At 46.6% G+C, this 23,792-nt stretch overlaps 1 protein-coding gene across 5 annotated transcripts; it reads right to left on the bottom strand.

Moving 5' to 3' along the window:
* Window positions 1-2,102: 2,102 nt before the first annotated feature.
* Window positions 2,103-23,604, bottom strand: ALPK2 (alpha kinase 2). Of its 5 annotated transcripts, none has more exons than XM_085041863.1 (11): window positions 22,108-23,601; window positions 16,296-17,979; window positions 10,978-13,822; window positions 9,210-9,357; window positions 8,412-8,539; window positions 8,285-8,320; window positions 7,114-7,388; window positions 6,912-7,000; window positions 6,464-6,681; window positions 5,741-5,789; window positions 2,103-2,821 (listed from the first exon to the last, which is right to left on the bottom strand). In XM_085041863.1, the coding sequence occupies exons 2-11, from the start codon at window positions 17,661-17,663 to the stop codon at window positions 2,587-2,589; spliced, it is 5,391 nt and encodes a 1,796-aa protein (XP_084897989.1). In that variant the 5' UTR covers window positions 17,664-17,979; window positions 22,108-23,601; the 3' UTR covers window positions 2,103-2,586. The 5 variants fall into 5 exon arrangements, 4 of the variants coding, with proteins under 4 accessions (XP_084897989.1, XP_084897990.1, XP_084897992.1 ...); XM_085041864.1 differs by having other exon boundaries at window positions 10,978-13,819; XM_085041866.1 differs by having other exon boundaries at window positions 10,978-13,819; window positions 16,530-17,979; window positions 22,108-23,600.
* Window positions 23,605-23,792: the final 188 nt, after the last annotated feature.

Raw genomic sequence — 23,792 nt, 5'->3', positions numbered from 1 at the left:
CAGCAGGGTGATTCTGCTCCTTCTTCTAGGGGCAGAAGCATCATAATATGGGAAATCCAGTCTGACACATGCACTTCCAGATTCCCTATAATGTCACCATTACCAGTGTGGATTTCCCTGGCATTTATAGGGTTGTGTTCACCTCTGAGAGGTCAGCTGGTGGTTTTCCTTCTCCCATTGAGCTGACCAGGACAAGAAAACTGAAGGCAATTAGCTAAGGGAGTGAAACTCCATCTCAGACTTTGGCACCAAACTACAGCATATGTTTGGAGTATTAATTGGCTGAGATGCTCGTGACATTCTTCCAACAGAACGCTTCCCAAAATTCTGATAAAAATAGATTGCCCCTATTTTTCTCCAATGCTTTTAGCTTCTAAATCTCCTGGTTTTGGGATGGTCACGATTTCCTCACAGAAATTCTTCTGGAAACTCTTGTAAGGAATAGGCATCATCTGTAGGAACTTTCAAAGGCCTAATGAAAAACACTGCCTAAATCCCACTGAATGAGGAGCCTAAATCCCACTGAACAGCCCAAGATTCAGGATGCTGTGCTCTGATTTGCAGTGGAACTGGTAACCTTATTATTCACCAGTGTGTTCCAAACTCCACCTTTCCTGATTTCCAACTCTAAGTAAGCTGGCATGCATGTGGAATGGGAAGCTTCCTGTGGCTGTGAGGTGCTGCTGGAAGTCTCAAGAAGTGCATGATATCTATCATTTGTGGATTGTACTGTGTTTCCATGTGCAACCAATTTTTGTGTCCCTGTCACCACACCAAATGCCTCCTCACTGCATGGTTTGGGAATGTGGGTCAGTGCTGAGCTTCAAGCTGTGTAAAAAGAGCTTTAAGCTGCAGGTCCTCAGTGAAAAGGTGGAAAGGGAGAGGCTTGGGCTGGGCTGACCCACCCCATAAGGTCAGGCTCTGTGGGGAGCAGAAAAATGAATTGGAAACACTGATGTCCTGGGCAGATCCTTGGGGACAGGCTGGACACCTGAAAGGTCATGAAGCATCGATGTCCAGTGACACTGCCCTGCCACTGCTGCTAAACAAGCAACCTCAGCCACCCCAAACCAGTCAGAACCCCAAAGCCAACACTCTCCCACTGCCCAAGACTCTTTTCCATGGCTTTGCAGGAGGAGAACATCAGTGGGGTGCCTGCAAGGCCCTGGGTGTAAAGTTTTCACAGGAGTGACTTTTCTCACTGAGAAGGCAAGGAAGGCTCTCCCATTCCTCCCCACGCAGCAGTGCCTGTTCAAGTTTTCTGTTTAGAAAACCATCTTCTGCTGTTTCTCTCTTCCCCCTCAGTAAGCCTTGTGTGCCCCTTGCCTGAGCACAGCACGCAGCTCACACCAGCAGAAAGGCTGGAGATGAGGGCTGGCATTTTGGATTAACCCTATGATTTGTGATGTTATCACAGCCTACATGTCCTACACCATTCACTCCTTCAGCAACGCAGAACTTGAGTCTCCCCTGCTGGGAGTCCAGCATGGAACAGCCACCCAGGCTTCCCAGCTGCTGTTGGTGATGTTATTAAAGGAAACCCATGTGAAATGTGGGCAGGCAGCTCCCAACCTCGCCCTGTGCTCTGCGGCAGGAAGGCACTGCAGGTTAATTCTCCCTTTCACTGTCTTACTCCAAAATGTGCTCCAAAATGAGCAGCTTTGTATTTTATGGCAGAGCAAAGTGACCTTCCCCACACCCACACCAGTATCAGATATACTAAAGCTTCTTGAGGGTATGAAACTGTGAGGGAATTGGTAAAATGATCCATTTCTCCCATCTGAAAAACTTCACTCCAAGCCTTAGCTTTACAGCAGTTGATCTCCTGCACCTCAGTTAGCAGAGAGCTATTAAAATCCCAAGTGTTCTGGAAGCACTCCAGAGAACTTCATCCCAGCTCACAGCAGGAATTTAAACTTATTTAAAATTTAAAATTTCGGTGTCTGCCTAACCCTGCCTCCTTTGCCCTCAATGGACAGGCAAGGACACTTTTTGGCACAGTTAACCCAACCTGTTTCAAATGTTTGAAATTGCAGCTGATGGCATCACTTTGGGAGGACCATGAAGATGCTGATTTGGGGGCAGATGGGAAGATGTCTATGTCCAGTCATGAATGGTTTTGTCTTTTAATACAAGACATGTAAGTGGGAGAAAAAAACTTACAAGAGTAGGATTACAGTAGGATTACAACATTCAAAATCTGGGGAAGAAAACTCTTTTTCTATAGCAGCCTGAGCAACAATACTGTGCAAAACTTGTACTAAGTGACATCTTAAATATATTGATGTTTCCAAAGCAGCTGAACCCACAGGGCCACAGATGTAGACACAGAGAAAACCTTATTCTGCTTCTCCACAGAAGGGCTGTGAGAAAATCCAGGAGATGGCTTAGTTTGTCTTCCAAACTCTGCCCCAGTGCTAAATCTCAGGCACCAGGAGCACAGGATCAGCTCCATCCTTTGCTGCTGGCATCAGCATCAGGATGATTCCAAACCAATGTCAAAAGGCAAAAGAGAGAAATTATCCCCCAAGTGCTTGTCACTGCTCCATGTCCCCAGGAGCAGTTTCACAGGTGGGACAGTGCAACTCAGTGCTCTGAAGAAATGAAGTCTCTAGGTTCTCTTGCCTTCTTGGGCACCATTTTCTTCACTGCTGAGGAGTTTGGTAGAGTTTTGCTTTTCATGGATGTTGCTTTCCTCTGCTTTGGATGAGCGGCTCGCAGAGATTTCAACCCCAGCATCTCACAGTACTCATTGCACTGGTGGAGGGCTCTGAACTGCTCAATGAAGGAAAAGGAGCAGTTGCCTTTAAACCCCTTGTATCTGTAGCAACAAAGAAAAAAAAAAAAGCCACATGGGATTTCAAGGTTCATTTCCAGCACAGGAGGCAGAGTATGACTGCTGACTCGCAAGCAACTCGAAAACATTAAGTCTCTTCTACCAGTGCTGGCTTGAGAGGCACAAACTGCCACAGAAACTCAGAGTGGGCCATTGAGAGGTGAGGGGAATCAGGTAACAAGTGGTGACTGAAGGGGAAAAAGCCCACAGAGCTCTGTGGCATGTTTTTCATGGCACTGTACCTGCCACCAGGAGACATTCATGGCCTCCTCTAGCTGCTGACAGTCCTGCCAAGGTCTGCTTTTTAACCTGCAACAGCTTATTTTAAAAGGTGCACCTGCTCTTCAAAGGAATCATTTTTGGTTCAAATCCCAGGATGGAGGAAGGAGGAGAAAGGCCAGGGTGCTCCTCTCCTTTTTTTAACCTTAATTAATGCCTGTTCTACCCTGTTCTCTTGGATTGCTGGATATCCAGTGTCCTCAGAGGAGAACTGTGACTTAGCAATGCACAAACCAACCAGTCAAGATTTGGTACTGCAATGAGCAGAGGATGCTCATTGCCAGCACCCAGAGCACTTCCTTCCTCAGGCAGGCTGCAGAGTGCAGAAGAGAATAGCTCTGCTCTGAGAAGGTCAGGCTCCTGCTGACAGACAGGCCCTGCTCCAGAGACCCCCTTCAGCTGGCTCTCAACAGCAGGTGAACCCCAACGGGATTCTCCTCTCCTCCCCAAACAAGCTGTGTGTTTGTTTACCCAGAGAAGGTCCAAGAGGAATGCCATTGTTGCCTCAACACTATATCCTGGAGCACAGCAGGATTATCAACTGTTCTCTTGCTGCCTTGGAGAAAAACCTCAGAGACTTGAGACTTCACCCCTGAGCTGCTCTCAGGGGCTCACAGGTCTGTGTTCTGCTGGTGGATGCTCCAGACACACCCACAGAGAAGTTCCACAGGCAAACAGCAAGGGAATCTCTCCTCTCCAGCACCAAACCAAATCTGCCTTAAATCTGAAGAGGGAATGTTGGATTTGTCCCCAGGCTTAACCTCCCCAAAGCCTCTTGTTGCCACGTGGAGTAAAGCTCGACTTTGTCAGTGCCCTGGCAGCAGGCAGAGTTTCAGACCCAGAGCTGGCCATCAGCACTCCTGTTAATAACCAGAGCCATGGCTCACCGTGCTGCTGATTCCTCCCTTGGTGTGCACCACTTTTGGATAAATCTGTGTGCTCGTGTATAGCTCTGCTCTGCTCACTGTGCACAGAGCCATGCTGGGTTAGTTTTGCTCCCATTCACCAGAAAGCTACAGAGTAGCTGATTTTAAAGCTCCTTTGCCTGCTCTGGTGCGGCGCTGTGACCACACTAAAAACACTCCCTGGCGTTCCTGTGTCAGCTTCGCCCTCTCCTGACAGGAGCTGCACGGGAACTCCTGCAGCCCGCTGACCACACGGCTCTGCTCTGGGCTCCTCTGCTTCCCAGCTCCCTGGCAAAACACATGAGCAAGGACAAAAGAGCAGAATTCCTCCCTCCATTCATTGCAGGCTCTGCTCAGGAGAACAAAACAACAGTTCTGTGTCCTCTCTGCCAGCACAGCTCAAGCCACAGCAGCCCCACTCTGCACTTCTGGCTCAGCAGGAGAAATGAAAACTCCCTAGAAACACAGAGGAGCTCTGGGCACTGAGTTGTTTTTCCCCACCCACTCCATGGAATTAAAAATGCAACTGCAGACATTAATACAGAGCTCTTCTTTGCAGGAAAGGAGCATGAAAACAAAATACAGCACCAGGAAAAATCGGTCATCTTGCAGGAATACCATGAGCTAAACGACAAAGAAAATTCTACTCAGCATTTTCAGGAGGCTGTGCATTTAGGGAAATATTTTGCTTTCTAGATGCCTGAGGTGATCCTTCCTACTGCTTGCATTGTGTGTTCACTTCCTCACTTCACTGTGTGCTTTTCCAGCAGTCATTTCCCACAGTGAGCTGGACAACATCCACTAAAGCATTCTTAGAAATCTTCTGATTCCTGAGAACAGTGGTGCCTAAATAAAATATTAATGGCTTCTTTGGTTTGTAACAGGATGATGTGTATTCATTTCGACTGCTTTTACTTTAGATCCATGGCTGAAAGAGTAAAAATCAGTCTAAGTTTTGAATGGATGCCACCCTGCAAATGTTAAGGATTTTCCCTGAATACTCTAGAATCACATTTGTAGTAATTTAGATGATATTGTGAGTTTTTTCCTGTACCACAGATACACAGACAAGCTCCAGTTTAGAGAAAAGGCTGAACATGGGATCAGATCTTCTTTCTCCTGCCAGATTCTCAAAGGAGAATATCAAGTTAAAGCACTGGTCAGTGCTCATCCCCATCCCCTTTCCCTGTCCAGCAGCCACTGCTTATTCCTATCCGTGGCTCTGCTGGCCTCTGGTCTAACCAGAAGCCTTAATTACCTCCAGAGAAGTGGACTAAAGTTAGAATATTACAGGCTTACATCTTTACACATATGCTCAAGTCTCCCCAAAAGAGCTGAAGCCATTGCAACAGGAAAATTGAGGAAAATCCCAAACGTTTTGCTGGCTGGAGGAGGGATTCCAGCTTGCCTCCTACCTGCTCTTCATGTCACTTGTGAACTGCCCCTTGGATAAGCCCATGGCAAGGGAGGCATGCAGGAAAAGCAAAGCTCAGTCTAGAGGTTAGCCCCATTCTTTCAGAACAAAATAAATGTATTTCCATTCCAGGTGGGTTTCCACGAATGCAAACACAAAGGAGTTAAAAGACTCAGATGAGGACTGTTTTCTGCTGAAGTTAAAGCAAGAATGACTTTCCAGAGCACCCTCCCCCATCCACATCCAGCTGTGAAGAGACAGATGTGCAAAGCACAGGCATGCTGCAGAGGAATCATGTTCACTCACCCTTTGGCCAGAGTTGCTATGCCAACATCCGTTAACTTCATCCCTACACCTGCAAGGCAGCAAGGAAACACAGAGCTGAGGTTACACTGGAATTTCTAGGACAATCCTCACGTATGGAGTCATTAATTGCTCTTCATTGAGTCATCTTTTTGGTTATAATTATTTGTCACCTTCTTTCAAAGCATTTTCAAGCACTCTAGTTAAGAACAGGGTGTTCTCTGTGCCATCAGCAGGTTTGAGAAGTCAGGCTAATATCACTTTTTAAAGCTGCCAGGGTGACCAACAGAGCCCAGCTTGTTTCCTGGGCTAGGATTTTGTTCTTTCTTCTCCTGTTAAACTACTTCAGGGGTCTTGTTTAGATGCCTTGTTGCTAATTTTCCTGCCTTCTCATGTCAACAAATATAGGATGTTTCCTAAGATTGCAGCTTTTTCTGTTTTCCTTCAGGGAGAGTCTGTCTTCCCCTGTCCCAGCTACACTGCAGGACTGAAAGGAGTCACAGCAATGGGAGCTGAGGTGGCATTTAGCAACCACAAGGGTGTTTCTTCACTGTTCTTTTTCTTCAAAACTAGCCAGGGCCTCAGTGCAGAGCATTCCACTGCTGAGTGATTGAGTGTTCAAATCCAAGAAAAAGGGAAGGACTAGGGTGCCATGAACCCCTGAAGTCTTTCACTCATCAGCCATTGCATTAATTTTTGGGTGGTGAGACACCTCAGACAACTCACCTTGCAGATCAGTGACAAGCAAGTTGCCATTGGTCTTCTCGTACACCCAGTGCTGAAAGGTGCAACACTTCTGGCCAGCCTCCGAGTCTCTCCTCAGGAAATTCACCTCCTTGCCATCCTTGACAGAGTACTTCACAAACTCCCCAACCAGCTCCTCCTCCACTGTGGCATAGGGGATGTTATTAGCAGGGCGATGAATAAGGAAAATCGGAATGATTCTGAAATCAAGGGATAGAAACTGATAAAATCCTGACGATTCTTGCAGGGAGGGAGGAAGAAACAGACAAAAGTGGCCAGTGGATTTTTAGGAACAGTTACCAAGTCTAAACCAAGCTGGGAGAACTGTAATAGGTTTCCTCTTTCTTCTTTAGTCGTGGCAGTCAGTGGGCTGCCATGGCACAGTATATATAAGAATATAGGTATATAAAATATATATATCTATACTCACTCTGGTACTTCTCCAAAGCCTTCCAAGGGCTCAGCTTCAGCTGCATATAACTTTGCATACTCTCTGGCAGTATTCTGGACATGGCATTCCTGCATCACAACAGACACACCTGTGGGAATATTGCTCAGAACATTCACCAGATCATCTGTCTGAACCCGTCTGAGCCCACAGCTCCAGCCTCCGAAGGCCAGCAGCAGCTCACCTGCAGCGCCAGGCTGTAGTTCCTCTGCAGCAGCTCCTCCCGGCTCTTGGTGCCGTGGGTGAGGGCGCTGTGCACCTTGAGCACGCAGGGGTGCCCCGGGGAGAAGGTGGGCGCCAGGCCCTGCAGCACGCGGCTGCGGAAGGCTCGGCGGTGCATCCCCTCCCCGAAGTGCAGCCCCTCCGTCGTTATGGCTCCGTGCAGCGTCCCGCCCAGGTAGCTGGAGCTGAGAGGGTCTTCTCTGAACAGCAGCTGCATGAACTCGATTTCTTCCACACCTAAGAGACGAGGGGAATCTCTGCAGGTGTGGGTAGGGGGGGAGCAGGTCGCCAGAAAGGAGGAAAAATGCTCAGTGGCAGCCTGAGTTTTGTTCCTGAGGGCTATGGCCCTGCTCCTTGAGAGGCAGCTGCTTGCCTGGATGATCTAAAGCCAGCATGGGCAAAGGTGGCAGCTCAGGATCACAAGGCAAGAAGAGAGAGCACAGAAAACAAGTCTGTGTAATAGAGGAAAATTCTGGATTTCAACCCTTTAAAGGATCACTGGAATCCAAACGAAAAAATTCAAAATTGAGGGAAACGAAAAAATTCCAACTGCACTTCAATTGTGTCTAATAATAACATTTCAAGGCCCATCAGTGAAGATAAATAGGAGAACAGAACTACCCAACAAGGAAGGCTTTCCATCTGCCCTTTGCAGTTACCTCTGGTTTACACTGTGTACAATGCTGCCTCTCTCTGAAGCACAGAGGAAACACTGCCCAGGTAAGGCCAGAATGAGAACACCCATTCATTCCACCGAAAATTCTCTGATCAACAGTGCTGTGACATCAAAAGTCCTGTCTTTATTTGCCCAAGGAGTGAAATGTCTAATTCAATTCTTCAGGGAAAATAGAGTAAAGGCACGATGCCAACTGCTGCATGTCTGCAGGCTGCTGAGGAATGACAATCCCAGTGGCAAGGCACTATCTTTAGGTGCAGCACAGGCCACATGGTGGGTGTCACTGAACACCAGCTAGCTGACAGGGAAAGCATTCATGTCTGGCTTTGTGCTGGAGTACAGTTACACAGCAGGTGACCTGCCAGGAGTGTGTGTTTGTGCCACAGCAATCCCAGGGCTCGGTGTGCATGTGTGTCCCTGTGTGATGCCATGCAGTGCTGCTTCCCTTTATAGTTACCTTCATAACTCTGACAACTTGAGAGACGTTCCAGGACTGTGAGGAAACAAAGAAATCAGTTTGGTGGCAAAACCCTCTGAATGGAAACTGTCATTATTATGAATCTAAACTGTGAGTTGAGGCTTACCTGCAGCAGTCAGATGGAACTCAGCAGTCACCTTGCCATACATGTTACTCAAGCAGCAATAATACATTCCTTGGTCATTGGAAGTGGCTTTAGCTATTGTCAGACAGACAGGAGAATCATCCTGGGCACTGGAAAAAAATATTTTGTGCTGTCACGTATTTTACTTGTTATCACTGGGAAAACTGATAAAATAGATCTCTCTGCACTGTTTGTTTGTTAAAATACAGAATTATTTAGCAGATAATGATATCTATTAATACCACAATGGATATTGCAATACAACAATCAAAATCAGAAGAGTTAAACAAGAAGAATCAGAATGACAAGGAAAGTTTAACCAATTCAGGCAACTTTTCTCTCTCCACTTAAAAGAACATCTAAGAAGAATCCTTCCAACAAAATTTATCCTCTTCTCAGAAGTATGCATCCTGATGGAAGTATCTTTCTTTTTTTTTTTTCTTTGGGTTATGTTAGCTTTGCATTTTTGAAACATTATAAACAGTTTTTAAGACCAGAATGTCATTGCTGCTACCAGGAAAATAATTCATCTCACTGAAATGGAATTTTAAGAAAAAAAAGGATCCTGCTAATGGCTTTAAGAGACTTTTATTTCCACCCTTCTCCAGGTTAAATGAGGTTCAAACTTCATGTGGTATTTTATTGAAATTTGGCTGTGAGCAGACTGAGAGGTGACAGAACACCAGCTGTGACCAACATCAATGCACTGCGGGAAGATCTGCTTTGTATGAATAGCAAAGTTATCCCAAAACCCCCAGTCCTTCAGAAATATTCACCTACCTCCTCTGCAGCTGAGCCAGCACCTTGGAATCTTTAGTCCATGTGATGGTGGAGTCACCATGAATGTCACCAAACTGACAGCACAGCTTCATATCCCCAGAGCAGTCAGGGAACAGCTCCGCTTGGATCTTCTTCAGCAGCCTGGGAGCTTGAAGCAGACAAATCACAGTTTAGGATGTGAAGACAATCAGACTGTTTTGGCATTTTAACATTTCATTTTAAGAACATGAACACTGACAGTCCTGTGAAGCAATTATTACTTCTTATGTCTCGATACTCATCACGAGTAGGTTTTTCTAGCTGATCACAGCCTTTAGGAGAAAGCCCCAGGAGGTCCTGCCAGCCTGGAGCTCTGAAAGGACTTTCCACTGCCTCACAGAACGTTCTGGTGTCTTTGCTCACGGGCATGGTGAGAGCAGGGGGATGCAGGGGACTTGGGAAGAAAGGGAAGTGATGTAGAGAAAGGTTTTATGATGCTGACACCATCCTGCCTCAAGTGACACATCCCCGCTCAATGTAAGAGATGCAAAATGCAAGATGATCTGTTTTCCAGCGTGTGAAGTCTGAGCTGCTGCACTCTGAATGAGCTGGCATGGCACGTGTCCCACAGGGATCCCATTCCTGCAGGAACACTCATTGAACACTCCAGTAATATCACTGCAATAATTCACTGCTGTGGTTTCCCCCAGTCCCAATGCCAGGCCAATCCAGCCCAGGTTTCCCCACTGGAATGGCAGTCCCTGAAGTCCTGGGCTGTGCTAGCCTTGCTGTATCAGGGCTAAAGTGCTGCAGACAGGACATGGCAGCTCTAGAAACAGAGCCAAGGGCTCCAGCTTCCCTGCCCTGGCCACAGCCTTCCCTCCTGCAGCTGAAAAAATGCAAAGGAACACTGAGGATTTCCCACAGCAACCAAACCTGCCTTCCCAGGGACACAGCAGTGCTCTAGAGCACAGATATACTTCAGTTGAGACTGAAGCAGGGCAGAAACACACCAAGAAAATTCAGTGTTATCTGATCAGCCTGAATGTTCAAAAGGCTGTTCAAGCATAGCCTCGAGCAATGGAAACAGGTCAGGCACTGCACAGTCCCTGCAGTTTGTTTGCTCTGCTTTGAACAAACATGTCTCTCCTCCCAGACATTTGGCTCCCTGGCAAAGGACACATCTTTAAACAGAGAAAAGTTTGGGGTTTTATTAAATGTGATTGGAAAAGTAGAAGTCTCGCAACACCGCACTGGAATTAGAGTGTCTGAAAAGCATGACAGCTCTGCAGCTTACTTTTAATCACTGCTCAGTCTTGCTCTGACCTATTAAATCATTTCACGATGGGAACATGAAATGTCATGTCAAAAAGTAAAACTAAGACCTCAGTCCTTGCAAACTATCTATAGAAACAGCAAATCCCTAACCCGCCCAGCTGTCGCAGTCCTGCTACAGTGTTTTACCTGTTAGCAACCTTCTAGAGAAGTTACTCCAAGAGTGACAGTGACTATTTCAAATAGTGACCAATGAGGCAGTGACTATTTCCAATAGGTGACAAGGTTCATAAACTGAATGCACTTGCCAGGTGGGAAAAGGGATTAGCTCTGTGGCATGGGCACAGTGCTCATTACTGAGTGCACAAATGTGGGAATAAAGCTGCAAGGGTGGGACACCTTTAGCTGACTGAGTCAGACTGAAGGCAGCTTGCAGTGCATTCCAAGAGCCCAAATTCTGTGCTGTAGTCAGAATGGCGGGAAAAGACGGGAAAGAAAATCAGTTTCCTCTTACCTTTGCTATCCTTTTTCAAAATGAGTTTCCTTGGCTCTTTTCTGTCCTCTTTATGAATCACTCCTCCCTCGCTCTTCCCAGACTTTTTCACGCAGCTGGAATCCTTGCTGACGCTTCCTCTCTCCTCCAGTCTGGGTTTTTTGGACAGAGTTGCTGGTGGTAATTTCTTCTTAGCTCCAGCAGCTAAATGGCCAGTCTTTGCTGTGTCCTCTTTCCATTTGATGGGCTCAGGCTCTGCAGCAGCCAGCTGTGTCTGGCAGGATTTTGATCCTTCCTGGCTTGTTGGACTTTCTGTGCTGACTGGGAATGGCTCAGGTGTGGTCCACGCCAACGAGAATGGCTGAGTTCTTCTGCAGGGTGGTTGCTCTTGAAAACTCTGGTTGTTCCCTGAATCAACTGGTGGTGAATTAACTAAACCACTTACTACAGTCTCTGCTCTCCTGACTTGCTCCTCTTTAGCATCCTCAGTGGACTTAATAGAATTCTCAGCCTCAGTTATCTTGCTGGAAGGGATCAAGTCAGGACGGGATTGCTCTGTGCTAATGTTCATGATGTGTTTCCCAGCCTGGCAGCCAGCTGAAGTGTGCAAAGCAGCCTTTGTTTCAGCTTCATCTGGGTTACATTCACTAGCTCTTGGAATCTCATGCTCATTTTCACACAAGGCTGCTTCCCCTTTGGTTTCTCCAGGCAGCCTCTGGAACAGACCCTGCCATGCTTTGCAGGAAGTTCCCAGTGTAGTTAAATTCCCATTTTCTTTGACCCCAGTCTGTGTGGATCCAGCTTTTCCCTCGTTTCCTGTGCCAGGACACATCCCTGCAGGCTCACTGGGAAGGCCCTCTGAGTGGCTTACAGATGTGAGGAAGGGCAGAGTTCTGTTCCCAGGCAGCTGCTGGGAGTGCAGCTGATCCCCAGCACCTCCATCCTCCCCTCCTGCTGGGCTGTGCTCCTCACTTGGAGCCTCCCTGGGCAGTGGGGCACTGCCTGATGTGACACTTCCAGAGGTGAGATTTTGGGAAGAATCTATCTTTAACTCCTCATGAGAGTGGAAGGTGCTGTCAACAAAAAATAAATGTTGTTCTGCTGTACTGTGAGGGGAAGCTGCAGCCTGACTCGCTGAAACCTGACTAGCTGCTGGGTCACAGAAAATTTCATCCCTGTGCTCATCAGCTCTGCAAATCCCTCTCTGTTCTCCTCCTGCTTCACAGCTGGGCACTTCTAGAGAAAAATCCCTTAAAAATGGGTCCCCAGAAGGGGGAGGAACTGCCCCTTCTTGCTTTGCTGTTTCTGTCACTTGGTCTGTATTTTGGGGTAGATTTTTACTTGTGGTTTCGTGACTCTCAATTAAAGTAGGTGATTGCATTATATAACTGCATTTCTGTGCATTAGAAACAACTTGAAAATCCTGACAGCCATTATTATTTGAAAGATGGTAGCTGTCAGAATTAGTGTCGTTTGGTGCATTGAAGTCTGAATTATTTCCTTTATCTTGTAAAGTCACTTCATAACTTTTCTGTATGATGTTATCAGAAGAGTGCTCTGAATGTGTAAACTGACTGGTATTTTCACTGGGGAAAATGTCTTTCTCTTCAGGGAAATAAACCAGTTCTCCTCTCACTGGATAACAGTCCTTAAAATGACAGCTTTCTCCAGGTCCAGCCTCATTTATCAGGGATATGCTCTCTTCAGTATGAAGTAACTGTCCAGCTGTCCCACACAACACATCTGACACGTCAGCTGGGTTTGCTTTGGGACATCCTGAATTACCACTCTGAGCTTCTTGTAACCTTGGAGGAGAATCTGCTTCACATGTTTGGGAAGCATGATTACCAGCAAGCTCCCCTTCCCAAGCCACAGTGAGTAGATTCCTGTCTGTGGACATTGGATTTGGCTCCAAGCACTCCTGGGCACTAGAGAGGACAGTGTTTTCTGAAACACAAATGGCTGGCATTTCCCCTTCATTCACAGCTCTAGAATCTAGACACACACCATCTGTTCCCACCACTGGTGCAAGACAAATGTTTCCTGTCAGTGCTCTCTCACTGGCTCCAGCTCTCTGCAGGAGGATATCAGAAACCCTGCAGCCTGCTTTCTCAGTGCTGGGGCTATGAGCTGGCTCTGGGATGGGCTCCTGCCCTTCTATCAAACCCATTGGCAGAGGATGACCAGAACAGGTCCCCTGCATGGAGCTCAGTGCTGTGACTTGGACATCTGTCAGCCTCATCTCTAAACCTGTGGTGCCTCTGGTTTCAGATGGGACTTGATCGTCTGAGTCACCTCCATGAAGAAGTTTCCACAGCTTGTCATGTGCTGCAGATACATCAGCATCTCCTTTGCACCCAGCTTCTCCAGATTCCAGCACTGACTCGGGATTAGCTTCAGGCACAGCCTCCTCAGCTGATAGGCTGCAGGGAATATCTGGGTTACTGCTGCCGTGGATGTCAAGCCCAGACCCTTTGTCTCCCTCCCCTGGCTCATCACACAGCCTTGCAGAAGAGAGAACAGCACACAAGCACTCCTGTTTGTCAGGAACAGAGTCCACATCCCACAGAGGAAAAGGGGAAATGTCATTCTTTGATTTTTCGCCATTACTCATAATTTCCTGTCCAGAGAATACCTGTTGGTGACAAGCTTCTTTCTTTTCACATGGAGCACAGCGTTGAGAAGAGGTCTGTGAATCTGCATGTCTCACTTGTGGTGTGTTTTCAGCAGAGAGCATTTCTGCTGTCAGCTGGCTGGTTCCTGCACTCCCACAAGCCCTGAAGGTGCATTCCTTTTCTGTCCTGGGCTCCATACTGAGCTTCTCACAATCCTGGGTAACACCTTTGAGATTAACACCTTGATGCTTCTAAGAAGAAAAAGAGAGAAATGTAATTAAGAATCAGAACTACAGCTTTGACATAGGCCTGAAGACTTGAAATGTACTTTTGTTCTGTTATTTTTTAGTATTTGTCAATAGTCAAGTTTCTGACCTGTAACTATTAATACAAGGGACTGAAATCAACACTCCTGAAAGTGTTGTTCCTTAGAGAAGGATTTGTAAAGCAGTTGATTAATTTTACCTCACAGTTTCTCACTGGTTTTTATGCAGAAATAGTTTAGCAAGGTGATTCTCCTCTGTAAATAAAGTCTCCATGCAGCTTTTACATCCTCTCTTTGCACAGATGGAGTGTAACAAACTATCCCTAGAATACAGGCAAGAAGTCCATCACTGCTTCTGGGTCTCAGCTCCCTCAGAAATTTGGGACCACTCTTACTTTGCACTGTTCTCCAGCAGTGCTAGTGTCTTTTCCCTGTTTCATGCAATGCCACTCAAATTTCCCATTCCCTGGGAACGCTGGGCTCTCATCTCAGCCAGATGCCCAATCACCTGGCACTTCTGTGTCAGTTCTGCTTCTCTCCTTTTTGTACAACAAAGTTTAAAATGATCTCAAAGTGACATTTGTGTTGGGACGCTCAAACCAAGGATCTCTCAAATTTTACGTGAACAGGGTGTTCACTGTCACAGGAGTGACAGTGGCACCCTGTGCCCTGACAGGACCAGGATGCTGAGCAGGGACAGGGACAGGGACAGGGAGCTGGCTGACTGCTAACAGAGCCCAGCTCCTCAGTGACACTCTGCAAATCCTCTTGGCTCTCTGCACACAATGTAACATCAGACACCTGGCACAGTCGCCCTCTGGAGCCCATCATTGATGAAGCTGCTTTGAAGAACCAGGAAAACCAAGAGTTTCACCTGGGGCTAAGCCATGAGGCCATGAGAGGAGTGAGGAGCCTCCCACCTTGACCATCTAACAGAAGAAATCTCCCAGCACAGCAGTTACTGCAAAAGTTGTTCCAGTTGGAACACTTGGCACTGAGGGGAAGTGTAAATCCTTGGGTCACTAGTGCTGGGATCCCGTGGCTGCTCTGTGCCCCTCAGCAGACCTGATTCCTGCATGGACAGGGAAAATACAGCACCCTTCCACATCAAAGCAGTCAGCTGCAGGGTTTGCTGCAAGCCTTGCTCCTTTTACACTTTCACAGGAACTTTTACACAAACCCACGTGCAGCAACAGGCTCTTTCTTGCCTCTCTTGGATGACACAGGCAGAACTCTCAGGAGCTGCTGGCTTACTGGATGGCTGCACTTGGGAAGGAAAATAAACAACAAAAAACAAGGCCTCTGGCAAACCACTGCCACACAACCTGTCAGGAAACAGCAAGGAGGTTAATTCTGGTGAGGGGTATTCCCCACTGTAAGGACATCATGTGCTCCTCAAAGGGGATTGGAGTTTTATGTACTATAAAAGCAGAGATTTTTTGAAATCCTTTTGCAAGAAATTCTTTTGCAGGCAGAAGAATTTAGTGGTTTTTGACTGCTGAAGACACCCCAGTGGTGAGATTAAAGTCACTCCAGTGTGACACTGCACCCAGAACTGGGAGACATTTGTGCCCAAATAATCACATTTTAAAAAGCAGGTGCAACTGGGAAAAGCTTGTGTTGTGGTAAATTGTTTTTTTTCTATGCAATTAGCTACACACCTCCAAATCAGAAAAGTTGGTGATAATAAGATTATTCATTATTTAATTGTATTTATATATCTCGAATCTTTACTATGAGAAATAAAAATGATGATCCAATTTTCCCATTTAGGATAACTAGAGGAGCATCATAGCAGTCTGTACAACTGCATTGATTTCCCCAGCTGATTTTCTACCACCAGCATGAAACATGCATGTACATGGAGAGTACCACAGGGTTTTTATCTTTTAATTGGTTTCTACATTTCAACTGGAATAGCCAATTCTTTCATTGTTTTATTTTTACAAATCCAGCGCTCCATTCACCTCTGTAACATGAACTTTCTGCAGTGAATTCCCCTCATTGCTAGAAATCCAGAGCAAACCCTGTTGATTTGGCTTAGGTTTCCAGTGGAGGACAGTTTTGTTTGTTAAGTATAGATGGGAAAGAAAGTCAATCAAAGCACTCTCCACTCACAATAGGCATTTGAGAAATTTTCTGGGTTGAAAGCAGCATTACTTTGCTAAGATCTGTGCAGTAGCCTCCCTATCAGATTTCCCCATCCAGCTGTCCAGAGGCCCATTAGTGCCTCTCACCATTATCAGGCTCACTCTATAATTAGAACAGCTAAGGCTTTCCTTGGGCCTTTTTCAAACCCAGATTTCCCTCCCTTCCAGCCGTAGCTGTCATTCAGAAGTACACAAATAGTACCTTTCAAAGTAATTTCAATTTTTACACGGCTTTGTGGCAAGCAGGAAGAAATGGCACTGAAATCAGCAGAGCAGCTCGTTGTGTTACATGACAAACAGGTTACTCACCCCGAGGGAGATGTTCTCATCTGGCACCTGGTTTTGCTCAGACAGGCCCCGAGTTCTTTCCCCTTCCCAGAGGTCTTCATCTGCCTCTTGTGTTGCACACAGACCAGCCTGCACCTGCAGCCCTTCTGTCTCCTCAGGAATCTGTGCTGAAAGGACTCCCTCCTGCCTGGGAGAGGGAGCTCTGGGCTCCCTACTCTCTGCTGCAGCCTGGAAAGACTGTCCTATGGTACTTACATATCTGCAAAGTTCTATGGGGTTCAGCAGCTTGAAAAGATTCCTCCTTAAACTTTCTGTCAAGGTACAGACAGCTTGCTGTGCATTTCCCTCTGGCACGTTGCTTCTCTCCTCCTCCAGCAGCAGGGAGCTTTCCCCCAGCACGTCCCCGTCCGTGCTGGCTTCTGTCATTGTCCCCAAAGCCTGAGCTGTGCAAGCAGCACCCAAGCCATTGGCAGGGCAGTCTACCTGGGCAGGGACAGTGTCCCTGGGCTTTGGCTCGTCCCTTGAGGCAGCTGCAGCCAGGTGGCCACTTCCACCAGTCTCTTCTTCACTCGTGGGATGTTCATTTCCAATGGCTGCAGAGGTAGCAGGCACTTGAGTCGTGTCTTTGTCCTTCCAGATGGTACTTTTCTCTCGGTGCTGTCCAACAGTGAGAGTCATCTCTGTCTGCAGAGCTGACTGGCTGCACACAGAGGGGTCTCTCCTTACGTGGACTCCCTTGATTCTTGACTGATGCTCGCAGAGGCCAATGGGGGTATCCATAGGCGTAGTGTTATCTGACACTTGGAACACATAAGGCTTTTCACGGAGGAAGTAAGCACACCCATCACAATCTTTACCCAGTTTTAAGTCATCTTCATCATCGCTTTCCAATAAAAATTGTAATTTGTTTTTCCAGATTTCCTCTTCGTGCACTGTGAGCACATCGGAGCATTCAAAGTACTCCAGGTCATCATCAGAAAAGTCATCACTTACACTTGGAACTTGCTCTGCACAAATCTCCACAACAGCAGCAGAATGTTCAGGATCATCTTTCACAAAATCACTGGGATTTCCTGTGGAAGTATCTGCCTGCTCTCCAAGCAGGGAATCTGTGGTTAGAGGTCTGCCCAGCCCAGCCTTTTCACACTGCTGGACATCTGCCAGAGCCTGAGGAGACCCAGAGTCTTGTGTGTCAAGGCAGCAGCTGCCTGTGTGACAAGTGGTTACATCGGTGGGGTGGGAAGGCATCTGTTTGCTGCAGTATTCCTCTGCTCCTCCAGCAGGGACACCAACCACACCATTAATATGGAGTAGGGCATCACCATTCTCTGACAAATCCCTTGGGCAGGGAAAACTTCCCTGGGATTTAATTACACTTTCAACATCCATGTTGTCTCCTGTGTTAGGCAAGTGTCTGAGGGATTTCTAAAGTGGACACAGAACTGCTTGGCTGAGCTTCTCCAGCAGTAAACCAATGATTTTTGAAGGGTCAGAACCTGGTGAAATCAACACGGGCTCACCCTCACGAGGGGAACTCTTGGATGGTGCAAAATGTTTCCCATTTTGCTCATTCTGCCCTGAAAGTCTCCCATGTACTCATGTAGGTCAACAACAAATTCTGGGCAAGTTTTGCTCTTTGTATCTGGTTCCAGGTCAGGAAAAGTCATCCTAGCTGTCAATGAAGCGCAGCTCTTGCTCGGTGCACCTGCAAATCAAAGAAACCTGAAGTTTAAAATTACTTCTGAAATGGGCATTTTCTAAAAGGTGGTCAATTGACACATACTTGCAAAAAAAGAAAGCATGATTTAAAAACCAGGATCAGATATTAATGCAGTAAGCCTAACCTATGCAATGGCACTCAATGGCAGCACATTGCAATCTGGGCTAGAAAAACTGGTTTGGTAGTCACACTGGCACAACAGTAGGCTGCTCCTTTAACTGGCATCACAGGGACACAAATCCCAAACTCTGTTTGGAGAAATACCTGCAACAACCAGCCTGCTTCAATCTTATAGGCTATTTCTGTTTTTAAGCAATTCTCTTGTGCTCTGGCTTGCTATTTGCCATTCCTGTGCTGCAAGAACAATGAAATGAGGCAGGTTAGCTTCAATCTCTGCAGCAGTGTGTCTTCCCTCTATTTTGGAGGGTGTAAGACATTTTAAAAGCGTGGTAACTTCCCCAGCTGGACAGAACTTTGGCAACATTTTTTTAATGCAGATTGACTAATGAACAGCCTTTGCAAAAGCCATTGCACTAGACAGTTATCCTTGTCTCAGTTTGGCTGCACTTTCACATTGAGGGGGAAAGAGCTGTCAGTCTCCTCCAGATGAACATTTCATTGGATTGCCATGCACTGTCAGACACAACTACAGAGATGAAAACAAAATAACATTACCAGAGGAAAACTGCAAGGAATTATGGTTTTCCACCCAGCACAAAGAGCTACAATTGTTTTAAGATTTTGTAAAAATCCAATTACTGAATTCAGATGGAAATTGCAAAGAGAACTTTTAATATGACACCCTCTCAGCTCCTTGGGAAAATCTGTGCCACAAGATGCACCATGAAATTCACTGAGGGAAGAGGAACAGGAGACCACGATAATTTACCATCAGCTGTTAACTAGTAACCTGACAATTAATTCCATTCCTAACACACTGGGAGTTGACCTCCTGCTTCACCAAAACCCTTTGATGGCAGGAAATTATCAGTGCTTGTAAAAAGCAATCGGTTTCAAATAGTGTTATACAAAAGAATGGTTGGGGAAAGCATCAGTATTGCTAAAACAATCACCCAGTGTTTCTGTAAGGCAAATATTGAACCAAACAAATTCAAGAAGAAAAGAGTTTTCATTCCAAATTCATCATTCCATACCGGTTGTGAAAAACCTATGCACTATTCATAGTGCAAATATTGAAAATTCCAATTTTAAGAAATTCCAGTTCTAAGTACAAAACTCAACTGTTCCAAATTCTTTCCCTTTATGACTTCTCTGAAGCAGTTTTCTCTTCCTGATGCTCCATTCACCATGTAATCTGTGTTTGGTGTGCAGCCCCTCGTTCAGGAGGATTTCTGCCTATCTTGCAGCTGCACCCACTCCTCCCACCCAGCAACTGCCTCCATTATCTCCCCAGCCCAGCCCTGTGGCTCAGAGCCCACCCTGTGCCTCCCCCCGGCACAATGGGCACCCCATCGATGCCACCCCTCGAGGCTCACAACCTGTCACCCCCCAAAACTCCCACTCAGAGCAGGAGCTGCCGAGGAACAGCCTCACACCCCCTCAGGGGGAGGCTGGCTGAGCCCACGCGGGGGATATCTCAGCAGAACACCAGGGCAATGACACTGATAATGCCACCTGAGGGAACAGCCTGTCATCAGCCAACGCTTGGGGCTCTTTGTGCTGAGCTGACAGCAGCTCTGCGATACCTGGAGCACAGGGGAGAGCTCCAGGAGCACTGCATGCCTCAGAGCACATGGGCCGTGTCTGCAGGAACTGAACTGCAGTTCTGGCAGAACCCTTTGGCTTAAGTGACCAAAGATTAGCTTTCACCAAACCTGAACACACAAAAAGCCCAGCTTTTCTCCTCCATGCACATGAGGAGCATCATGCAGTCTGCTCACCTGTTCTTCTAACACTTCTCCAGCAGACAGATCCTGTTTGAAAGTCAGTACTTGTATGCTTTGCTTTTTAATCTCAGCTTCTTGGTCTGAGACAACAAACTCCCCAACTGCCAGCTGGGTTTCCTACTATCTCCTCCACTCCACAGGTCAAACTTTGGGATCTGGAGTTGTTCTTTTGCAGCACAATTATATCCTCTCCCTCTCCCTCTCCCTCTCCCTCTCCCTCTCCCTCTCCCTCTCCCTCTCCCTCTCCCTCTCCCCTCCCTGTTCTTAGATTTAGCAAAAGCTCTTTCTCCACCTGCCTGAACATACTATATACATTTCCATACATCCCTTTCAGAGATGTTTTATTGGCAGGCAGCTCAATCACAAAGAAAGCTGGTTGATATAATTAGACTTCATTTGAGATGGACATGAAATATCTCCGAACCAAACCACTAATAACCACAGAACCTGCCTTTTTGATGAACCAAAATGGTCACATATCACGTAGATCCAACCAGAAAGCTCGCTGGTATGGACAGCAGGATGTAAAAAAATATTGATGAAAGGAACAGAAAGCAGCAAAAACAGAACAGAAACAATAAAAAAAAGCAGAAAGGAATCTCCACTAATCACAGGTCAAGACTGAGCGACTACAGCACCACATGTATAACACACATCCCATCACCTATGAACCTGGGTGTCCTGCTTAACAGCTGCTATGTTCCAAGGTTAATGCTAATTCCCTTGCCATTCTCCCTGGAAACACATCTTAACTTTGCTGCAGAGTTTTGCACACCTTTTGTTTGGCTCCTCTAAGAAGTTAACAGCTACAATTCCATCCAATCCCTGTTCCCACCCTCTTGACTGTTTCGTATCTGGGAATATATACATTTTTTTATTTCCTCACGCAGGGCACCACTCAACAGAGATCTGTTCAAGTTTAACATTTTTCTTCTTCCAAAGCAAAGCAAAACATAAGACTTTTCAGTTATGTAATAAAAAGAGACATTACACACCAATTTACATTTCTTAAATGAGGAAATACATACAATGTATTTATAATCTGAAACAGAAAACTTTATCTTTCCAAAGAGGTTCCCATGAATGTTTTGCTATGTTTAAATGCCTTTTCTGATGTTCTCTGTTGGAACTTTTTCTTTAACAGAAATCAAAGGTTTCAAAAGTTTTTGGTTTCATCAACATTCACATCTTTCTGTGAATCATATTTGTTCAGTGCATCCATAAATACTACTGGAAACAAGTTCCCCATGAAATTTCTGATCTACAAAAGGTTACCAAACCCGGAACTTCATAAAAACATTTTCCAAATGTGTTGTGATCACGGTTACATTCTTAAACTGTTACCTTGTCACAGTTACACTCTCCAAGAGACCAGAATTCCAGAATTCACTGTGACTTTGGGAACTCCTAACAGAGCTGCAGTGAGGATTTACACAGCAGTCTGATGAGGTAGGAATGAGAACCCACATGCTCACAGATTCACAAGGATGTGTTTTCTACTTGTTTCATCTACCAGGAGTCCTGCCTGGCTCTCTGGTTCCTTGTTTGACATGACTGCCTCTGCACATGTCAAACAAAGACCTTCACAGAGAGTAATTAAAATAAGCAATCACAGCACCACTCTTCACACTGATCTGTCTTAATCTATTTTTAACACCTGTCAAGCATCTGACCCTATCAGATTGAGCAATTCATGAAGCCTGGGAATCATCCATTGCTACCAAGTGACCAGATTTTTCTCTCAAGAATGGAGGAACTGTTCACTTTATGAGTATCAGACCGTGCAATAAATATTTAGAATGGATAAGTGTGTTTTTCAGGATACCTGGTATCACACATTCTTTAGAGAGGGAAGCTCGCTTTCATACAATCTTTGCAATTTTGGCTTACTGAGACTTGGTGGAAATAGTACCAGAGTGTGGTTTCAGAAACACTGAGCAGAATTCTAAATGTAACCTGTTTTTAAAACACTCAAAAAAAAACCCCAAAACCATCAAAAGCAAAAATGGCTATCCTTTAGCAGAAGGAAATAACAAATCCCATTTCCTGGTCAATAGCAGCACAAATCACTACATCCATGCAGTGCATTTACAATAAAATAACTTGCTTTTCTTCCCTTACTTGTCTTTAACGACAAACATTCCGTTTGCGCACAGGAGATCGAAGCAGAGCAGGTTAATTTTCCAAGTGCAAACACCCCACTTACCCTCGAGCTCTCTGTGGACATTGTGGCATGGAGCTGGGCCTGGGCTTTGCAGCCAAAGGATTTTTGTCTGCAGATACACCGAATTTCTGCGTGTTGTCGGGAGCTGCAAGGCAGCCGACGGCTCGGGCGGTGTTTTGGAGCGTGACCTCGGGCTAGGGAGGCTGATCACTGAACAGTTTGACTTTTAAGAGGGACGATTTCATTACATGCAGCAGATGGTCCTTCCTGGGAAAACCTCTGCCAGACAGGGAGTTGGCAGGGAGGAGAGGGCACATCCTACTGCCATAGAAGTCCATGGGAATTTCCTAATGGCCTTGAGAGAGAGGAAGTGTTGGCCTTAGCTTTTAGAACAAAGCATTGGGTTGGTTTTTTTGAAGCATGTTCTCCTAGGCACCTCGGGAATTCCTTCCTTGCTGGAAGTTAAGCACACAAAAGCTCTGCTGAGCATGAGGAAATAAATCCACCGTGCCTGACAAGCAGGCTGGGGAAACCAAAAGCGGACAGTGGACTTCTCACAACCACTGCACAGAATTTCACCCAATGAGTCTCATCCTTCACAGGCAAATAAGTGAATCCTAAAGGAAGAAATATTTCCACCCCAAGGAGACGAGTCTCACACAGGAGGTACTGCAATGAATCGCACAAACTGCCCTGAGCTCGAGGGATCTGGAAGAGGCTGAAAAGCAACTTTGGATCCAAGTTTTTTCTTCAGCATTTCGCAGCACATGCAGCTAAAACTGGTTCTGAGATAGTCCTGTGCTAAATATTTCTGGCTCCCAGTGTTATCTAGACCCAGATAAGAAAGTGGTGTGCTCAGCGCCTCCAACCACCCTCACTCAGAAATAGCAACAAGGCTATCTATGTTTTACATAAGAGCTTAACAGTCAAAATAACCCCCACGGGAATGAGCAGCCACATTAAAATCAGAATAGTCTGGGTTGGAAGGGACCTTTAAGGGTCACACAGTCCGATACCAACACGGGCAGGGATACCTTCCACCCGACCAAACTGCTCCAAGCCCTGTCCAACCTCACCTCGGCCACTTGCAGGGATCCAGGGCATCTACCACCTCTCTGAGCCACCTGAATGCTTGACCACTGATCAAAAAAACTCAGTAAAATTACTTTCTGAGGCACTTTCAGTCCACTTGGAGCGAGCTGCAACACCAGAGAGGTGACAATTTCCCTCAGATCACCTGTCCGCTTGCAGTGATGGCGAACACCTCCTCGGCAGGCTCTTCGCCACCAGTCCCTTCTCTCCGTTGCTAAAGGACACAAGATGTCAAAAACCTTAAGCTACACACTTAAACAGTGGCAGCAGGCTGGGGGGACTTGTGTCGATGAGACTCCACGGCCGTGCTGGATGCAGGACAAAGCTGTTTCTCCTGAAAGTGACACCCCTGCCCAATGTCGTGTGGGCTCTGCGTGCTTTACTCTCACCGCCGGCCAGCTGCAGAGGCTGCTGACCCTCATCGTCAGCCGCACAGCGTTCCCATTTCAACATTTCAACGCACAGCCGGTGTGTCCCCTCACGGTGTCCGCAGGGCCCGCCGAAGGGACGCCTTTCCCCTCAGGGCGCGCTCCCCTCAGCTCCCCTCAGGGCGCGCTCCCCTCAGCTCCCCTCACGGCGCGCTCCCCTCAGCTCCCCTCAGCTCCCCTCACGGCGCGCTCCCCTCACGGCGCGCT

The sequence above is a fragment of the Lichenostomus cassidix genome, chromosome Z (genome assembly GCF_008360975.1).
Source record: "Lichenostomus cassidix isolate B80296 chromosome Z, HeHo_3.0, whole genome shotgun sequence".
NCBI lineage: Eukaryota > Metazoa > Chordata > Aves > Passeriformes > Meliphagidae > Lichenostomus > Lichenostomus cassidix.
This window is presented reverse-complemented; position numbering and strand designations above follow the sequence as displayed.

Bases quoted from the DNA above. Each gene is read 5' to 3' on its own strand.
- ALPK2 (XM_085041863.1), bottom strand. From the start codon at position 17,663: ATGGATGTTGAAAGTGTAATTAAATCCCAGGGAAGTTTTCCCTGCCCA. The intron at 7,001-7,113 runs GTGAGCTGCTGC...GTTGTGATGCAG, and splicing joins ACTACAGCCTGGCGCTGCAG to GAATGCCATGTCCAGAATAC. The intron at 5,790-6,463 runs GTGAGTTGTCTG...GCTGCCTTGCAG, and splicing joins GCTTGTCACTGATCTGCAAG to GTGTAGGGATGAAGTTAACG.